Here is an 18839-nt window from a genome sequence, read left to right as displayed (position 1 = left end):
CTTTTCATTGTTAGTAATAAGGATTCTGTCTCAACAATGACAAATACAGTAGATAGGAAACAGATGAAGCTGACTCTTCCTGACTTCCTCTTTAGGTCAGCAAATACAGACACTTGTGTCACATTGGTGGTAAATGCAAACCAGTGCACTAAAGCTTTGGTTTGATTCCTGTGTGATAAGTTGTGATACAGTGGGGAATGAGCAGCATGCAGACAGACCGGGAAAATCATCAAAGATATATACAAGAAAAAGTTAAACCTATTTGTCTGTGTGAAGAATTCTTAGTTTGATGCCAATTTGCGACAAATCAAAAGGCCTAACAGCACCTGCAGTAGCTTGGAAAATCTGAAAGAGAAATTCTGCTGTTGGCATACAAAGACAAACAAACCTTTAGTGTTACTATGTTTCCTCAGGTTTAAGTCTGAGTGTACGATGCCAATCATCAACCATGCGCTCACATCTTGAGACCAGCTGCTTTGTCGGCTCATGCTGCTGTAACATTTATACCGACTCCACACGCTGCTGTCTGCTGTCGTCCTATTCCAAAAGGTAAAGGTACCGTACAAATGTCCAAATAAAGTTTTAAGTCTTCGCATTGTGAGAATTTCACAGGACAATATCAAGTCAAGTCGTCCACAACTAGATAATTATAAACTCTGTAGGCTTTTTCCTTGCTTAGGCTTTAAAACAAGGTTTTTATCAATTCTACACAACTGAAAACCGATCTAAAATAAGCCAAAACAAGCAGGAATTGGTAACAAAAGTTCCTTTGACTTCATTATTTGACAAAAAGTTCATTATTTAACAAAAAGTCATGTAATACACAACCACCCAAATATAAAGCATGGACCCACTAGCATGATTGTTGAGACATGATTATCTTTTCTATAATATATATTTCTGATCATTATATGCCAGAATAAGGACTAATAATAGATATGCATCTCTAATTTTTTTAAATTAAGAATTTCACTTAAAGCTCTATTCGTCAAATTTTGGCCACTCGGGGTGAATAGCAGCAACAAGCAGACAAACACTAATGCCATTCAGACAGAGCAATATTATCTTTGTAGTGTTTCTGACCACCTGAGGAATTTAGGCTCTATTTTCACTGATGTCTGGGTGTTTTGCTCCTAAGATGGGAGACTCTGGCCAGCTGGTTGATTGTCTGTCTTTGGGGCTGGGCAGCTGGGAGAGCTAGTGTTCCAGCATTATCTGGGAGCTAGCTGTCATTAGCTTTCATTAGCTTTCATTAGCTTTCATTAGCTTTTATTAGCTTGTTAAGAGCAACAAGACTGAACCATATGTGGACTGGGTCATCATTCTCTGGTTTTTCCCTTAGAGCAACTCTACATTATTGACTTTAAGTTATTATTATTCCACTTAGTGATGTGAGACATTGTTAATCTATGAAATATTGATTGTGGCAGTTTTAACAATTAAAAAACAAGCATTTGTTTGCTATAGAGGTTAATTAACTAATAATGTTCAAAGTGATTGGAAATTGCTGATGAACACAGCAGTGATGATGATAAACAGGAAAGATTGACAGCTTAGATAAAGTTGCTGTTTGGTGTTTGTCTATTAAAACACTCATCAATCAATTTAGGAGTGATATGACAAACCAATGTTTTGTATTTTGGTGGTGAGGTGACAATTTGCATTTGAAACCTGGACTCTTGCCTTAAAACATTTCAGACCACATTTAAAGGAAATATTGTTGCTGTCAACATGTAACAGCATACCAGATATTTTGTATATCTGATTACATGTCTGCATCGATGGGTCTAATGGTGAATTTCTCTCAGATAGGTGTGGGGACAACAAGAATGTGGAAATGGAGGCCCATAATTAAACCGTAATACGTACCTGTAGGACAGACACTGCTGTAACGACAGGGAATCAACAAGAGGGCATTGACCCCGAGGGAAGAATATGTGATTGTTATCGTGATAGTGTTGTTCAGGGTGATTGGCCTCTTTTCATAGAGTCAAACACTATACCTTGACCCTCTAAACTGGTAGAGTGTGTAACTCACTGCTGCAGCTCTGCGTCCTCTCTGAACAGCTGAACAATTCAACAGCAGACATGTTGGCCGGAGATCATCTGGCTTCTTGTAATCCTCATTCTTCAGGGATGGATCATCGCAGCCACAGGGCTGACTCATGCGCCGGGCTGAGTTAAAAACTGCTGGAGCACTCTGAGAACAAACAGTCTGTTGTGGAACTGTGCACCTCTCAGTCTCTGAACATCAGCCCTGGATTATTGAGAACTTGAATATGGATTACACATGGCTGCTGCTGCTGCTGCTCAACCTCAGAGGAGCTTGTGCTGTGGTGCAATGGACAGAATTACATGAAGCAAAGGTAAAGGTGCTTTGTACATTTTAAAACATACATTCACAATTTTAGTCATGACAACAGCAATATATGCACGCTTAATACATTAACAGTATTCTTTTCAGTGAGCCTTATTGTCTGCCTCTGCTTCACAGGCCTATTTGAGGCAGTATGGATACCTGAATGACCCTGCTGATCCACAGGACCCTCATTACCTGGAAGAGGTCATTGAAGCTCTCAGGTAAAATAGACTAATGCTGGTTCAGGGGAAACATGCATCGCTACTATAAGTTAATATCCCTGATGCAGTGAAGGAGGATGCGAGCAGCCCTCAATTTGCAGATGTTTGATCACTTCTTGTCTCCAGGGTTTTCCAGGGTGTGAATGATCTGCCACCTACTGGAGAACTAGATGAAGCTACTGTGGAACTGATGAGACAGCCGCGATGTGGCATGGAAGACCCCTTCAACAAGAAATATCACAAATACAGAGTGATGGGTGAGTCACGAAAATAAGCTTTAGATCTGTTAACTTTTTAAACAGCACAGGGTTCAATAAATTGGGCACCAGTGTAAACAATGTTACAAATGTTGGTAGCTCTAACTTTGACATCTGTGGGCCATGTTGTCACAAAGTGTCATGTATCAATATAATGACATTCGGAAAAGAAAGTCAGTATGATATTCAAATTTCAAAAAAGTCAACATAGTATTTCAATAAAATGTAAAAACTATCATAGTATAGAATGTCATATAAATGTAATAAACAGGTCAGTGTATAGTGCATCAAATGTCATAACGTGGTATGTTATGAAAATGTCGTACAGTATATTAAAATGTCATAAAAACTCATACTATAGTATGTCATGAAATATTCATGGTACAGTATGTCATTAAATTATTTAAAAGTTATATTATGCCATTAAATCATAAAAAGTAATAATACGGTGTGTAATTAAAATGTCAAAAAAGTCACAGTAAAGTATGTCATCATAGTTCCAAAAAGTATCGTACGACATTAAAATGTCATAAAACATCATAGTTGAAAAAAGAGTACAGTATATTATTGTATGCAGCATAATATGTCATATATTGTCATAGTACAGTATGTCATTAAAATGTCTAAAATTCATAGTGCCGGTATATTATGCTATGTATATTTATGCAGTCATATTATAATATATGATAAAAAGTCATAATGTATCATACCATAGTATCTCATTAAAATCATAGTATGGCATGTCCAAATATACATTAAAAAACTTTATAGTATTTATTTTTAAAAACGTCATGTTATAGTCAAAACAGAATACAAAGTCAGAAAACGTCAAAGTATACAGGAGTCAGGAAAAGTGTATTGTAAAGTATTTTGACAGATATGACAGGTATACATTTTTAAAAAGTCATAAATATTCATGGTTTTTATTATGTCATCAGAACAACAAAATGTCATCGTATAGTATGTCATAAAGAAGGATTCTTCTCTTACAGGTCGTTGGAGAAAGAGGAGTCTGACCTACCGCATCTACAACTACACACCTGACATGAAGGAGGTAGAGGTGAAGATGGCCGTCCTCTCTGCCTTCAAGTACTGGAGTGATGTGGCTGCTTTGACCTTCCGAGAAGTCGACTATGGCAGAGCAGACATCAAGATCTCATTTCATAAGAAAGACGGCTTCTGCGCCACCCCATTTGATGGCCGTGGTCAGTTTTTTTATTTAGATATATAGATATAGCTCCTATTGGGCCTACTATCCTCTGAAACACAAACCTGAATTGTTTATTTGTACCACCTGCAGGTCATGTACTCGCCCATGCTGAGTCACCAGAATCTGGTATTGTCCATTTTGACGAGGATGAGTTCTGGACTGAGGGAGCATATTATGGTACTAATCTGCGTATTGTGGCTGCCCATGAAATTGGCCACGCCCTCGGCCTGGGCCACTCTCAGTTCAGAAGCGCTCTGATGGCTCCAGTCTACGGTGGTTACCGTGCCAACTTTAGGCTGCATACAGATGATATGAGAGGCATCCAGATGTTATACGGTGAGTGCATGAAGAGGGCCCACTGGACTAGATCAGAGCTGTCAATTTTGTATCAGTACCTGCGACTCAACCTGACACTTTGAGTCACTGTGTTTTATGTCAAAGTAAGGAAAGCATACATCCTAACACTTTCTTTGTTTTATAGGTAAACGCATCACCCGCACTTTAGCCAGTCCGACACCTCCAGACAGTCTGTTTCCCACAGAAAGCAGCCATGATACTGAGAACCTCCCTGACCCCTGCACTGCCACACTGGATGCCATCATGTTAGGTAAGTTACAGATTAGCTGTTGCTGGAGTATTTACAGTAGCAGCCCCACCTGTGTGCATTGTAGCCTGACTTTACCTGAACACTTTTCTAGTCCGACAGCAGGATCACAAAATGTGTCACAGAGTACGTCTCTGGTTGTTTCATCAGGTCCATGGAGGAAAACCTTTGCTTTCAGCGGTGATTACGTCTGGACGATCTCTGATCTGGGACACAACACACCGATAAAGATTGGCAGTCTGTGGAGGGCCCTCCCTGGAAACCTGAACGCTGTCGTGTACTCTCAAAGAACCAACAAGACATACTTTTTTAAAGGTACAGTTGTCCAATACTTCTGTCATGCGCTCTTCTGTTCTCCAGCTGTGAGTGTGTGACTATTTATACTGTTTCTGGTCCCAGGCAATAAAGTGTGGAGGTATACCATGTTCGTGCTGGACTACGGCTACCCCAAAGAGGTCAAACGAATCCCTCCTAATATTGATGCAGCCCTTTACCTGGAGATGAACAAGAAGTTGGTCTTCATCAAGGTATCAAAACATGTGGCGGCATTTAAACATGTCAGTGAGTCCTCGGATATTCTTCTTGCAGAAATATTTAGTTGTTTTCTCTTTGCTGTCTGTCTGTGTAGGGTTCAGAACACTGGCAGTGGGATGAGTTGAAGTACACGGACTTAAGTCTCTACCCCAAACCGCTCTCTATGCTCTTCACTGGAGTGCCGTCCGGTCCGGATGCAGCCTTCACCTGGACCAACGGCAACATCTTCTTCTTTAAGGGAGATGAGTACTGGCGTGTGAATAAGCTGCTGAGGGTCGACAGAGGATACCCACTGAGCAAGAGGGAGCGCTGGATGCGATGCTAGGGGCCAACCATCAGGGGGCAGCATGGCTCAAGAGGTCCACCGCAGGGTGCTGGTTCCATTCCAGAGGCATTGACAACCAGGCAACCTCAACAGCAGTGATTGTACATTTTATCTACCATGAAAAAAAAAAGAACAGAAATAGTGTGGGAATTGATTTTATTTCACTGGATCTGATTTTAACCAAAGTACTCCTCTGTGGCAGGCAGGTTTTTGTGAGGCTTACTCGTTGAGCACATATGTGTGTTTTTGTGACTTTGAGAATTATGTAAGCTTTCGTATGATCTCATGGAGAAATCAAGGGCGGCCTTCTGTTTTTCTCTCAAACATATGTGTTGGGTTATGTGTGTTAATACTTTCAGTCAGATGAAATATGATGGGAGTGTGCACTTCCTGTTCAGGCACTCTGTTTTTAACCAATCATGCAGCTCTTTTAAAAGTTTGTTCAGTGTTCTTAAACAATAAAATGTTACTAAACACTTATTTATTCATTGGTTTATTTGAACAGGACAGTGCACAATAATAAAAACATTTCTGCAAATGTGCCAAAATTCCATTATCTCATGACTCACGCTAGTCTGTGAGAAATCATGTGTCATAGATATGTGTCCAGGTTTTTTCAAGTTCAAATGTAAGATTTTATAAAATGAAACAATTAAATTTAATGTTCATTATGATGAAATGCCAGTCGGTCCTGCATTGTGTTGTCTGCAAAAAAACTAACTTTGGAGGCGCCATGACAACCCCAACCAGTTACCGAGTAGGAAATCCTCCCCATGACCTATTTATTGCCCATGAAAAGCCTGGTGAGGATTGCTGCCAGTGTTGCTAAGAGACCAACAGTGCAATTAATCTGACTCAATCAAGGAGTGAAAACAGTTTTTGTATGAAACACATTTATTTATCTTTGCAATTTCTATCAACAGGTATGTACAGATTCAGGAAACAAGTGCATTGTCCCTGCAAAATTCAAACATCACAATGGATAATTCTTTAAAAATCTACAAATTAACAACAAACATGCTTTGTTTTTTTGTCCTTTTTTAACCCTATCATGTACTTGGTCAATATATAAATTAACTCGTAAAAAGTTCACTCCACAAGCATACACAACAGTCTAAATTCTTCACCTACTCTATTCTGACGGGATGTACAAAGTATTTCTTTTTGCACCGTTTTGTTTTGCTTCACTTTGTCATACATGTATCCACCCGTCATATTTTACTCTCTCACCAAACCAAACTCCATTTAAACACATACACAGTCATTTTAATGAGAAACGTTCACAAATCCTACGAGCACACAGTTAAACAGGTACGACAGGTAATAACAACACTTCATGGCAATGACTAACTTTTTAAGTACAGTACATGTAATGTAAAACAAATTGCTTCGTCACTTCACTACCATAACAGATATACAACAGTTTTTGAGGCTCGTACTTGCTATTTATGTATTTAATACATCATGAAAAAAATGGAGGACCTTACTTTGTTAGTATCTGTTTTTAAGTGTTTCTCTGAGAGACACAGTAGTTGTAGTGGTTATATTATAGCTTTCACCAAACAGGTGACACCTCTCACCCCTCCCCAAAAAGCAGCATTCTCTTTTACCAAACAATCCTCTTTCTCCAAACCAATTTAAGGGCACAATAAACCTTCAGCTGAGGGTATCAGTTTGTTGCTTCTACTCTATGTTAGGAAGACAAAGTTGGAGAACCAGAGAGCTCTAGGTAGTCCCTTTTGCTCAGACCCTGATGACTGGGGTTGTAGCTGTAAGGGGCGCGGTGGACCCGGTGTCATAGTCCAAGTCGATCATGGTGTGGTTGGCAGTGCCCAGGCTGCTAAGGGAAGTGCCTGTGCCCATCTGTCTGTCCCGCAGACTTTGCAGGTAGCTCTAAGAAGAACAACACATGGGGAGATGAGTCAGGTACACAAAAACGGGGGTGTAAACTTGACAAGGATTTGTTAGGCTCACTGGTATAACTGATGCCATAAAACCACAATAATCAGCATCTACAGCACACGCCATGTTGGGTGACACTGACCGGTGCCAGTAGATCCCCAGCGTAACGTTTCACTGGGGTGGGTTTACGGCGGTACGTGCCTTCCTGCCCACCTGCCTGCTGTCGCTTCTTGGCGTCCTTCTCTCGAATTCGCATCAGCTGGACTCTCTTCTGTCTCCGACTGATAACGACTACAAGGAGAAGAGAAAATTCAAAGGCAGCTTCATGAAGCTAGAATTAGACATGAGACATTTTAATGAAATTGTCATACTCAGCGTATGAATTCTTGAGTTATGGCCAAAACGGTGTTTTGAGGTTACATTGACCATAACCTTTTACAACCATTACTAACCAGTTCATCCTTGAGTCAAAGTAGATTTTTGTACCAGATAAAACTTAATTCCACCACAAGAATGGGACAGCTGTGTGGTCACAGCTACCTTTGACAACCTAAAATCTAATCGGTTCATCCTTCAGTCCAAGTCGACCTTTGTGTCAAATTAAAAAAACATTCCATCAAGGTAAGATAGAGGAACAACTTGCAAACTAAATACCATGCTTTCGATGGCGCGAAGACATAAAAAGTCATGGTACAGTGTGTAAAAACAAGTTATGGTATAGAATGCCATAAAAGTCATTAAAAAAGTCATAATATAGTATGTAAAAAAAGGCACAGTACAGAATATCATAAAAATACCATTAAAAATGTCTTAAAAAGGGATGACAAAGTAATTGTATAGAACGTCATTAAAGATGTAAAAGTATTATGTCTTAAAAATGTCAACAAAATAAAAAGTATTGTATGTCATAAAAGAGTAAAAACAAAAGTATAGATTAGAATAGATCATATATATATATATATCTCATAAAAATGTCAAAAAAGTCATAGTATAGTATAGTATGCCATAAAATAATCATGTGGCGGTTCAGGCGGTGTCAGCTAGCTTTACATCACCCCTAACCCAGACTTCGCTTCCCAAAGCTGTGAACTTAGTACTTGCTGCCTCTCTCTCTGTGGGGAGTGACGGAGCCCCCTTTTCCTGGTGCGACTGTTAATCAAGGCGGACTCTCCTCAGTGTGCGGTCTCTATGTCGGTAACCAACCCGACCCGTCTATAAATTACATTTAGAATGAAATGAAACATTCTGGCCATTTTGAATGGCTGGCAGCAACAAAGCAGCAGAAGCAACGCTGTCAGGCTTGAAAACAATTGATGTCACAAATTGGCCATTTAAGTGACACTCCCACACCGCTGCACAGCCCAGGTGCTAATTGCCGCTACGCCTGAATTCTTAGAAGTTGGATGAATATGGTCCCTAAATCGCCCCTACAACAGCACTCAAAGGGTCATGATATTTCCTCCTTACCTTCAGTGTGTGAGAAGCTATCATCCGTCAGTTTCCACTGGACCAGTACTCCTATGAGGCTGAGGGCGGGCCAGATGCCCAGAATGACCCAGCTGTACCAGCAGAGAGGTGGCCCGGGTGTGAGGCGCAAGCATTCATACACATGCGTGGCCAAAACCAGCATCTCCACAAAGTAATCAGCGCACACTGTCATAATAGCTGCCCCGAACACAGCCGTGGAGAGCATGGTGAAGAGCTTTTGCCACTGCAGTGTCAGCACAGCAAACAGCATGCCCGCTCCCAGAAGTGAACCCAGTGGGACCCAGACTGTGGTTGGAGTGTAGAACTGCTGAGTGACCAGTAGGGCGGCAAGAGCCAGGAGGAGGCCCAGCAGCAGGCCGGTCATGAAGAGGCCGACGCTTCGCACCAGCATAGTGACCAGACCGCACAGCAGGCCGATACCGAGGCCGATACCCGCACTGGCCTCCACGCTCAGCTGGGTGTCCAACACATGCTCCTTGTGACACAGCAAGAAAATGATGACGGAGCCAAACATCAGACCGGAAAGGAACATGACAGCCTTGAAACAGCGGTAACCTAGAAGAGGAGAGACAGGAGAGATCTACAGTGAGGAACACAGTTATCCTTTTTATATGAATATAATGTACACAAGGTACAACAGCTACAACCAGAGTGTTTTTGTGTCAAATCAAGTAAAAGTGCAGGTTTAGCCAACTTGATTTGATATATTTAAAGGCTGCACTATGGAGCAAATTACAAGTGATTACAATGATTGTTGAGAGTTGCACACGCGCAATATGCAAGTGACATAACAACCCAATATCGCATACTCGCCGATACCCAATCCAGTATTTTAGGCTGTATCTGAGGCATTTCCAATACTGGTATCAATATCTGAGCAACTCTAGTTCAGTAATTCCAGAAACATTCAGTTTTAGCTTTCATTGATTTCAAGGTCTGTGAGCCGGCAGGGATCCTCACCAAAGAAGCAGTAGATGACGCCAAACAGGCAACACATGGAGCAGATGACGGCGGGGATGACATCATACTTCCTCTCTATCTCCAAACTGCAGGCGTCGACCTCGGCCGTGCCTGACCCGGCCCCTTCGGAGCTCGGCCCGGTGGGATCTGCCATTCTGGGTGAATGCGGGAGGCTCGAGTTCGGCACAAGGGTGGAACTTCTGGTGGCGTTATCTCAACCCCATCTGAGCAGGTCTGGTGACTGTAAGAGGAGAGGAAATGTTGATGGATTAGGACAGAATAAAGAGAGTGTGCGATCAACACTGAAAAACTAAAGTACTCCAGGCGTAAATGTGAAGTGTGAAATCTTCAGGTCAACTGTGACTTCTTCGTAGCTTCACTGTATGTGCAGCTGTCATAGACTCAACACACAAAGCTATGCAACTCAATCCTGTACGAGCAATTACACAAGCAACTCATTCACTCACTATAATCCATGAGCCGGACCCCCGGCCCTTATCTCTGTTCCCCCTCAAGCATTAGGGTCATGAACTCTGACAGTTTCAAGTGGTGGGTCATCTGAGAAGAGTAATTGGATTTACTTTATCAGATTCTAACACAATTTAAAAAAAATCTAACTTTAACTGTTTAATTAAATGGAAAGAGACATCGAGCAATGTGTTTTGTAAGGAATTTGGCAACTTTGGTTTCATGCTGAATTTGCTTTTTTATGATTTTGTCCTACGTGGCACCCTTGCTTATTAAACATAGACACACATACAGTTATTTGATACATTTATTATGATAACAACTAGTGGACACAGTATCTATGTCAATGCAGAGCAGAAGATGTTACCCTCCTGTGAAAATCATGCATTTCCAAATTGTTGACTTTTCATTTGTTAGGAACAACTGTGTTTTCAGCTCTGAAACGGTTTATTTAGGATAAGAAGTTGGAACATTTTCTCAATTCATCATGAAACATGTAATCCGTCGGTTCCAAAAGATTCACTAAACATCATCAGATTTGGTGATACGGGGTTTTCACTTGACAAGCTTATACATTAATGGCATGAAGCCCACGTTTCTATATCAAATTGTGTGCAGACCAGTGCTTTAAAACATGTTTTCGTAGTTCTGTCTCATTTCACCTCTGTAATTTCAAGGAACAACTAGTACTCTTGAAAATTGATATGTGATATTTAAGCTGGCAGGCCTGTAGAGAGCCACAGAGGGCTGCAGTGGGGCTAAAGGCTTATGGGTGGACTGCTCTTTCTGAGGCTGCTGGCAGGCCTCCTGTATGATCTCATCACAGCTGAGATCCGATTACAGCTCACTCACGTTTTCTACTTGAGACAAACAGTCAGGAACAGGACTCCTGCCTTTATTCCTTACTATTTGCCAGATATTTCGCTTTCAGCCCTGTCTATCCATTTCCACTGCTTTAACTGGAACTCCCCCCGTCTAAAATCGAATTCATCTTTTCCACTGAAATATGCCTAATTTGTTTTGCCTTTTTCTCAGACACAGGGTCATTTGTATGTCCTGCCTATGCATTACTTTACGTAGTCTTTTCTTCTTTAGTCACGCTCATTTTTTCGGCAACTATCCTCTTCTCTAACTTTTGAAAACAAAACAAGCACAGCTGGAAAGATCTCTGTATACAATAAAGACTATAATCTTCACATCAACCCAAGACAAATTGAAAGAAAGAACTCTTTTGTAGGATCATATAAAACTACACACATGCTGGGCAGCACTGTAGGAAGAAGGGTTTGAATATGACAGCTGTCTGTGGGGATTTCTGTGTTTATTTCTGTGTTATTATGTTTCCTACCATATCTATAAGGGTTTTAAGACACTCGGGTAAAATCCAAATGTGTAGTGTATGTTTTGTGATAGATTGGCGAAGTAACTTAATCTACACCACTGAAGTGAAAAAAGGTACATTTCAAGCTAATATAATTATTCTGTAGTTTTATCTTCAAGAATGATTATTTATCACAAAAAGAGTAATTTAATGTCTCTTGTAATCAACATGCAGCATGTCAAATTTGAATACAGCTTTGTACCAACATTTTTGAGGTGGATAAAATAGTAACACATCACATTAGACAGTAGTTTCACAGTAATTGCTGTAATGGAACACGATTGAAGCAGAGCGGTGGGTTATAGCACAGTCTGAAGTCAAAGTTTGTAGACAAGCAACAATTGTAGTTTATATAGAACAACTTTATTGTAAGACCAACACGTTTTGGCTTGTGGCCTTCATCAGGGTGTTAGTGGACACTCACAAGATTTTCCCACAACTTCCTCTGAGCCAGCCCGGACTCTGAATTCATTTTTGGTGGTCGGCTTATTACATTGAGTTAAATCATGATAATAAGTAATCAGCGCTATTAGAAAATACTAGTCCAGTCTCCTCCCTTTTTTCCACATATTTGGTTATTGTTAAATATATTGCAAATGGTAAAACCCTTTTTTGGGGGGTTTACCAGTAATGGGTGCACTATGTGTGAACTATTTAATATTTCAACACCATTTTAACAGTAATTAACTTAACACGCACATCCATGTCTCTGCACGCCTTTGCTCATATTACCCCTCCATGATGCACAATGGTGTCCTATGTCTAGCAGGCTTGGAAGTTCTTGCTGCTGTGGGAGAATAGAGCCATTATGGGGCAAAACAAAGACTCTGAGGCCCATGCTGTGACCTCCAGTGGCACTCAGAGGAAACCATGCAGACGGCATGAAGATGGTTGAGAGCACCAAGGAGATTGGTAGATCCTGTGTGTTTGCTGTAAGATGGGTGCCAAGTATTTGCCTTTCAGAGGGCTGGTGAGTGATGAAGGGAGGGGTACCTAACTAGAAACAGAGCTATCTGTCTTAATGACTGAGCTCACTGGAGCCCCCTAAACCTCCCAATGCTTCCTCCTAGCTGAATTTTCGACAAGCTAAAGTTGCCTGGCAACAAATACAATACAAGTCAACAAGACTAAGAGTCTACAGCCATGCTAGCAGCTCTGTGAGGCTACTACTAACTTAGCTGTCGCTAGATGCTAGCATCAGCATGCTAACATGCTCACAGGAATAATGCTAACATGCTGAAGCAATATTTACCAGGTTCACCATCTAAGTTTAACCTCTTGGAATGCGGAAATTTCCTAATTAGAGCTAAACACAAAGTACAGCTCAGGCGGGTGGGAATATCATTCATTTTTTAAGGTTGTTGGTCATAAAGCAAAGGATTGGACAATATTCAAAGTTAGATCAAGTGACAGCGTTAGATGAAAAGTCAGAGGATCAACACAGTTATCCTTGAGGGACCTTTAATTCCAGTAGTAAATTTCATGACAATCCATAAAAACTTCATGATGGCACTAAAAGTCAGAGAATTACCAAAGTCAGACGGATTTATCCTCTTGGGATCATTAATGTCGGTACACAACAAATATGGAAATTCATTGAATAGGTGATGGATCGGCTCACCGGTCGATCGGGGCGTAAAAGTTTGGCGAGTATTTGATTTCCAGCATGGATTAGCTTGACCAGTAGAGGTTTGAAAAGTGTCAACTCTGCATTTACTTGGACTCCAATGGCAAGACTAGAAAAAAAAGCACACATAATGGCCTCCAGAAGTATCACTTACAGTATAGCAGTGGGAACAGTGCATTGACACACAGTAAGCTTCGGCTTCAGATGAGCTATTGGAATATTATGTTGCTTTGAGCCCAAGAGTATACACCCCCTGAACAAACACTGCAGGGGGCTGAGCAGCACAGATGTGAGTGCTCAGCTGCTGAGGAACAGGCAGGGCCGACTACAAGTTCCCCACATAGCTAATTTGGGTGTGTTTAATCAAGGGGTGTGTGTGTGTGTGTGATCACACCCTAGGAATCTGCAAGTGCTCCTCCAATTTGACGACCACAGCTGAGAAGCTAAAAAACCTGTAGTTTTATGACCTGGCTGTCTGACAACTTCACTTGGAAGACTCCACCAAGGGTGTGCGATGCACCCTTGTCTGCGCTCTGCAGTTGCAGCCATAAATTATGGCACCTTCAGCCGAAAACCCCAACCAGCTGAAAGACTGATCGGGTCTAGACAACAGGAACCATCAACTGTCACGGTGGGGCTCATGCCATATTGTGCTAAGCATAAAACTGGATAACGTGGATAAATGTATGCTCGTCATCCCAATAACATCTGCTTTCACTCAGAGTCATATTGAGCAAGACATCATGTCGGCCGCCATTGAGCTTCCTGTCTCTCCACAGCAGGAAGCTCAGGACGAGATGAGGAAGTGGAACATCAGCTTTCAGCAGGAACTGACCCTTGTGTCTGTGACACAGTGCAGATAGGAACGTTGGACCACCAACACTAAAACATCACTTCACCTCAACAACATCACTGCCTGATTTCAAATGGGAATCTGGGAAACACAACGCAGCTACCTCGGGATCTGCACTGCTACGAAAGTTAGCATTGTCAATACAAACAACTGGAGCAATTTGGTCGTCTTAGGAAACAGAAACCTTGCAATATGATGAAAACAAGCGTGTAATCTGTCTGGCTCGCAGGCTAATCTACACATAACACTTGCCATTGTATCTCTGCTTACGTGATTGAAACTATTTCAGCACAGAGTTTGTGCTTGGTGTGCTGTAACGACTTGTATAATGAACAAAGCACCACATGATAGTTAGTTTCAATTTTTTTCCAGACGTCTCATGCTCAGAGGTTTTGTAATTTAATGTTGATATATGCTCAGTCTGAGCTCCATGCAGCCATATTCAAACCCAAATGATGGACTGATCACGAATGTGCACAAATGAAGACATCTATGCAGACTTTATATTGACATATACCTGCCAGTGCCACAAGCCTCTACTGTCACATTCCTGTTCAGATTTATCCTTCCCCACTCACACTTCATTACAGCTATAAACTTCACAACTCAAACACACACAAATAAATAAATACAAGCTATAACACTAGAGTATTGCGATGGATATTTGGTACCTCAACTTGAGCCAACAAAATATGTTTCTACTTTACTCCTCACAATCCACATATTTGTGACTACAGTTTCCAAAACTGTGAATTTGATGCAAAATGACTTGCCTCCCAAAGCTGACTCAGTTCAACCAACCAACTCCATTTTAGAATTCCAACATCTTGATCACCGCCCAGAGTTTTGGAAATGCACACCATTTTGCAATATTTGAATGCACTTAATAGCTTCATAGAGACACAGTTGGCAGCAGCCCAAGTGACTGACATCAGTCACAATCCCACTGGCAGTTGTACGACCTTAACTGAAGTCTCCTATTTCAAAATAAAGATCATGTTCATAATTCTCACTGCCAAATAGGCTTCTGGCCATGGGCCACAATAACGGGCACTTGTGGCAGTATTTCATTAGTATCTAACTTATTTTCCCCTCATAATCTCTCAGCCTCATGCCTGACTTTAGTCTAAACAATAGAGGCCTTTCAACATAAAAATGCAGAGAGCTACTTATAGAGATCAAAAACACAATAAGTAGCCTTTTGAAGAGTGACATGTCGATGGTTGCATGAATGTATACTGTACATCAGAAATACACAGGGTCATTAACATAGGACTAATATCCATACACCAAGTAAACACTCTGCTGCAGTAAGTTGTGATCCAGCAGCAGAGGAAGGAGCGTACAGTGTGTGCAGTGAGGAGGGGCAGTTGCACAACACTCTATTCGGGTTTGTGGTAGAGAGCAGAATTTAGTAGGCGGTGCGGCGGAGTCTGATGTCCATATGTTAGTGAACGCATGACAGTGTGGCACTGTGTATGAGATAATATATGCTTCTGATGAACACTATGGCTAGTGTAGAGCACCAGTGTCCCTGAGCAAGACACCAACGCTTTACCAGTTCAAGTTGTGTTCTGTATGAAGTCGAGCTGGGGAATAATGATGTTATTGTGGCGTCTATTGAATCTTTGTTTATTTCTTATCAAACATGTGTTTTTATCTCTTTTCAAAGGGAGTTTATTTGCAAGACTGAAGCAGACTGCCAAAGTAAATCAAATAGGCCACTTATTGAGTTATGATACTGTGTAGATAGGTTTGCTAGGGGCAGAAAGGGGAGTCAGCAGTCCAGACCTCCATGCAGTGCCTATATGTCTGCAGCTCTATCATTTAGAGCAGCCATTTAACCCTCTTTGTCAAATTCCGCTCGACAATAATTGTACCTCCTACAGCGATCTCACGAGCCTAAAATATCATGTGCGTCCTTCATTTTCCAAGCCAATGCCAATGCCCCGCTCATGTCTTAACTATAACCAATGTTTAAGTGCTATAAGTAGCACATGGGTGGATGTTTCAAAATAACTGGTATCAGTTTGTATGTGGTTTCCATGTGACAATGGGTCTTTTCTTGCACCCAGGGATCCCTCGTCCATAAGACTAACATCAAACTGCTGCTCAGCCATGTTCAGTTAGGCCTCTTTAGTTTATTAACACCGAAAAACTGCATTGATTGCATTTTCTGATATTAGCAATTACACCTTTGGTTGGGTAATTAAAAAAATGTATTGAATTAGCTACCTTTTACCACATTAAAAACAACAAGGACACAAAAAAAATAATTGATGCACTTTCCAAGAAGAGAAAGCACAGCAGTCTCCATACAAGATGAACCACAGCAATGAGTCTTTGTCTTATACAGCACAGCTCTTCCTTAATGAGCTCTTATTTACCATGACAGGCTTGGAGTCATTCCTCATATATATTCCCATGTGCAGCATAAAGACGGATGAGGGAGGCTTGAACATGTGGCCTGACACAGCTGGAGTGCTAACCCAACAATTCTGAAGACTTGTGAGGTAGACTCACCGAAATAATTATGATTGACCTGTTGTTGAGTAATACTTGTGTTTTAAAGTACTGGGAAACATAGAAATATAAACAAAAAGTTCATCTTTTTCAGCTGGCACAACAGCTAAAAGTAAAACTAGAAGTTCCCCAAATTTCTAATATGGGCTCTCAGACAGCTTTAGCCAAAGCAATTTATTTCATAATGTACACTAACAAGTATGAATTGTTTACTTTATTTTTTACTTCATATTACAAAACATAGAGTTTACCAATGCAGCTATCTACAGTTTGGAACGGAAGACACAGCGAGAGCCAGCAAGCCAATACCGTAATAAGAAGAATAAGCCTTCTCCTATGGCCCTGTTGTCTTAAGGGGGGGAAAGACTGCTTGTGTTTAAAGAAGAAAGCACATCCAAACACATTTGCCAAACTTTAAATTGAAGTTTGTTCTCATAAAAAGGGAATTCCTGCTTTGCTGTGCGGGTTAGCTGTTCTCACTCCCCAACAACGCTCTCCGGAAATGCAACGTTTCAATACCGTTGATGTGTTTTTAATCGCTGAGGATAAGAGATATGAGCATGCTGTTAACACATTTTGATACCAAATACAAGTCAAAAAATGACACCATTGTGTCCGTGCTAATTAAAAGGCACCATGAAAAACAACATGTGCAGTCTAACCCTGCTCTTCATGCCTCCTTTCCTGCCTTCTCTCTTTCCTCAAAGCAGGGAAGGGTTTCCTCTCTGCCTTTTTTCAAAGGGACAAAACCATCTGGTGCAGGCTGACAGAGTAGGTCGAGTAGATGATGGGGGGAGGGGAGGGAGGGGGGGGATGCAACTACAGACTGCACTCCCCAGTAAAGACAGGACCTGTAGGCTATCATCACACAGCCCAAAAACCCCCACGGGCACTCCCACCCTGGATCACACAGCAGAACCACAGGGCTTCTTGCACGCTACGTGGGCCAGAAGGCACATGACATGTTCGCCTCCCAAGAGGAAGGATGTCCCTATAGCTATACATATACATATACATATACATATACATATACATATACATATACATATAGGCACTACGGGCATTATAAATAAATACAGGTTCTATTCCTCCAAGTGTCCAGACTTGTCAAACAATCTGTTGTTATAAATAACGTATAACTAGGTGTAAATAAATGATGTATTGATTATTAATTTTTGTTTAGAGCTGCAAGCCACTTACCATCTTCCACCAGCACAACTACCACAGAACTAAGTTAAACCCCAGAGTTGTCAGTCAGTACTGTGCTGTAATCAGTACTGACTGACAACTCTGGGTTAGTTGAGGATTTTTGGTCGAAATGTAAGGTTCAGTGCACACCGATAAAGCCTTGATTATGCTGGATCATTATGTCTGGATTCAGGATAAATAGCATTATGAGCCTCAAGTGTAGAAATGTTTTTAAAAGGGTTAGCAGCCAGCTTCGCTACATGTTATTACAAACATTATCAGCTGATCAGTCAGGATCTGAGGGGCCATCACTCAGCTATTATCATTCATCATCGGTAATGAGGTACAGTGGGCGGCTATTGTTTCCTAGATTACACCGGAGTTAACTGAATTCAAACGTCCCACGAGCAGAGAGCTAAAGAAACAGACAGCCAATCACCGGGGTTTAAAAACGAAGAGCCGTCTAATTGAGTAATTAGACATTTGCAACACAAAATAATCATATTTTTTAATGAAAGTGATTTTAAAAACTTACCGATGAGTCTTGTGTGTTGCACAGTTGGCCGTGTCAAACAGGAAAAACACCGCACCATTCACGAACACAAAAGCGGCGGCAGGGTACCAGGGAAAACCGGTTTTCTCTCAACTTCTCCGCAGGCTCTTTTTAAACTCACGGGCTGCACTAAACCGAGAACAACGGCATCGTTTTTCTGTTCCTACCCCTGCCTCGTGGAAACGTTTCAAAAACGCCAAGCTAGCTGTGACCGCAGTGGATCTGATCTGAGGACGGTTGGTTCGTTTACATTCTCCGCGGTGCCTCAGTCAGTCACACAACTTTGTATCCAAATTAACCGTTGGAGTTCCCGTCTGTGACTCCACAACCAAGCTACTTCCGACCCTTCTTCTCTGGAAACTCTTACCGATCCTCCCTCACACACC

At 41.3% G+C, this 18839-nt stretch overlaps 2 protein-coding genes across 4 annotated transcripts; one reads left to right on the top strand and one right to left on the bottom strand.

Annotated features, from left to right (window-relative positions):
* Nucleotides 1-2216: 2216 nt before the first annotated feature.
* On the top strand, nt 2217-6117 carry mmp19 (matrix metallopeptidase 19). Its single transcript, XM_079265902.1, has 9 exons — nt 2217-2366; nt 2495-2580; nt 2707-2837; nt 3830-4042; nt 4138-4383; nt 4529-4654; nt 4802-4966; nt 5051-5178; nt 5280-6117. Exons 1-9 carry the CDS (start codon nt 2280-2282, stop codon nt 5508-5510), a joined length of 1413 nt encoding a protein of 470 aa, XP_079122028.1. The 5' UTR covers nt 2217-2279; the 3' UTR covers nt 5511-6117.
* Nucleotides 6118-6399: 282 nt separating this feature from the next.
* On the bottom strand, nt 6400-18839 carry LOC306775116 (transmembrane protein 198-like). 3 transcript variants are annotated; one of them, XM_079265362.1, is made up of 5 exons: nt 18436-18839; nt 9861-10101; nt 8880-9455; nt 7555-7703; nt 6400-7403 (listed from the first exon to the last, which is right to left on the bottom strand). In XM_079265362.1, the coding sequence occupies exons 2-5, from the start codon at nt 10012-10014 to the stop codon at nt 7254-7256; spliced, it is 1029 nt and encodes a 342-aa protein (XP_079121488.1). In that variant the 5' UTR covers nt 10015-10101; nt 18436-18839; the 3' UTR covers nt 6400-7253. The 3 variants fall into 3 exon arrangements, with proteins under 3 accessions (XP_079121488.1, XP_079121489.1, XP_079121490.1); XM_079265363.1 differs by having other exon boundaries at nt 7614-7703; XM_079265364.1 differs by having other exon boundaries at nt 7626-7703.

Source organism: Melanostigma gelatinosum (assembly GCF_949748355.1).
Source record: "Melanostigma gelatinosum genome assembly, chromosome: 3".
In the NCBI taxonomy this organism is placed as follows: Eukaryota; Metazoa; Chordata; class Actinopteri; order Perciformes; family Zoarcidae; genus Melanostigma; species Melanostigma gelatinosum.
Note: the sequence above shows the minus strand (reverse complement) of the source record. Positions and strands in the feature narration are given on the sequence as shown.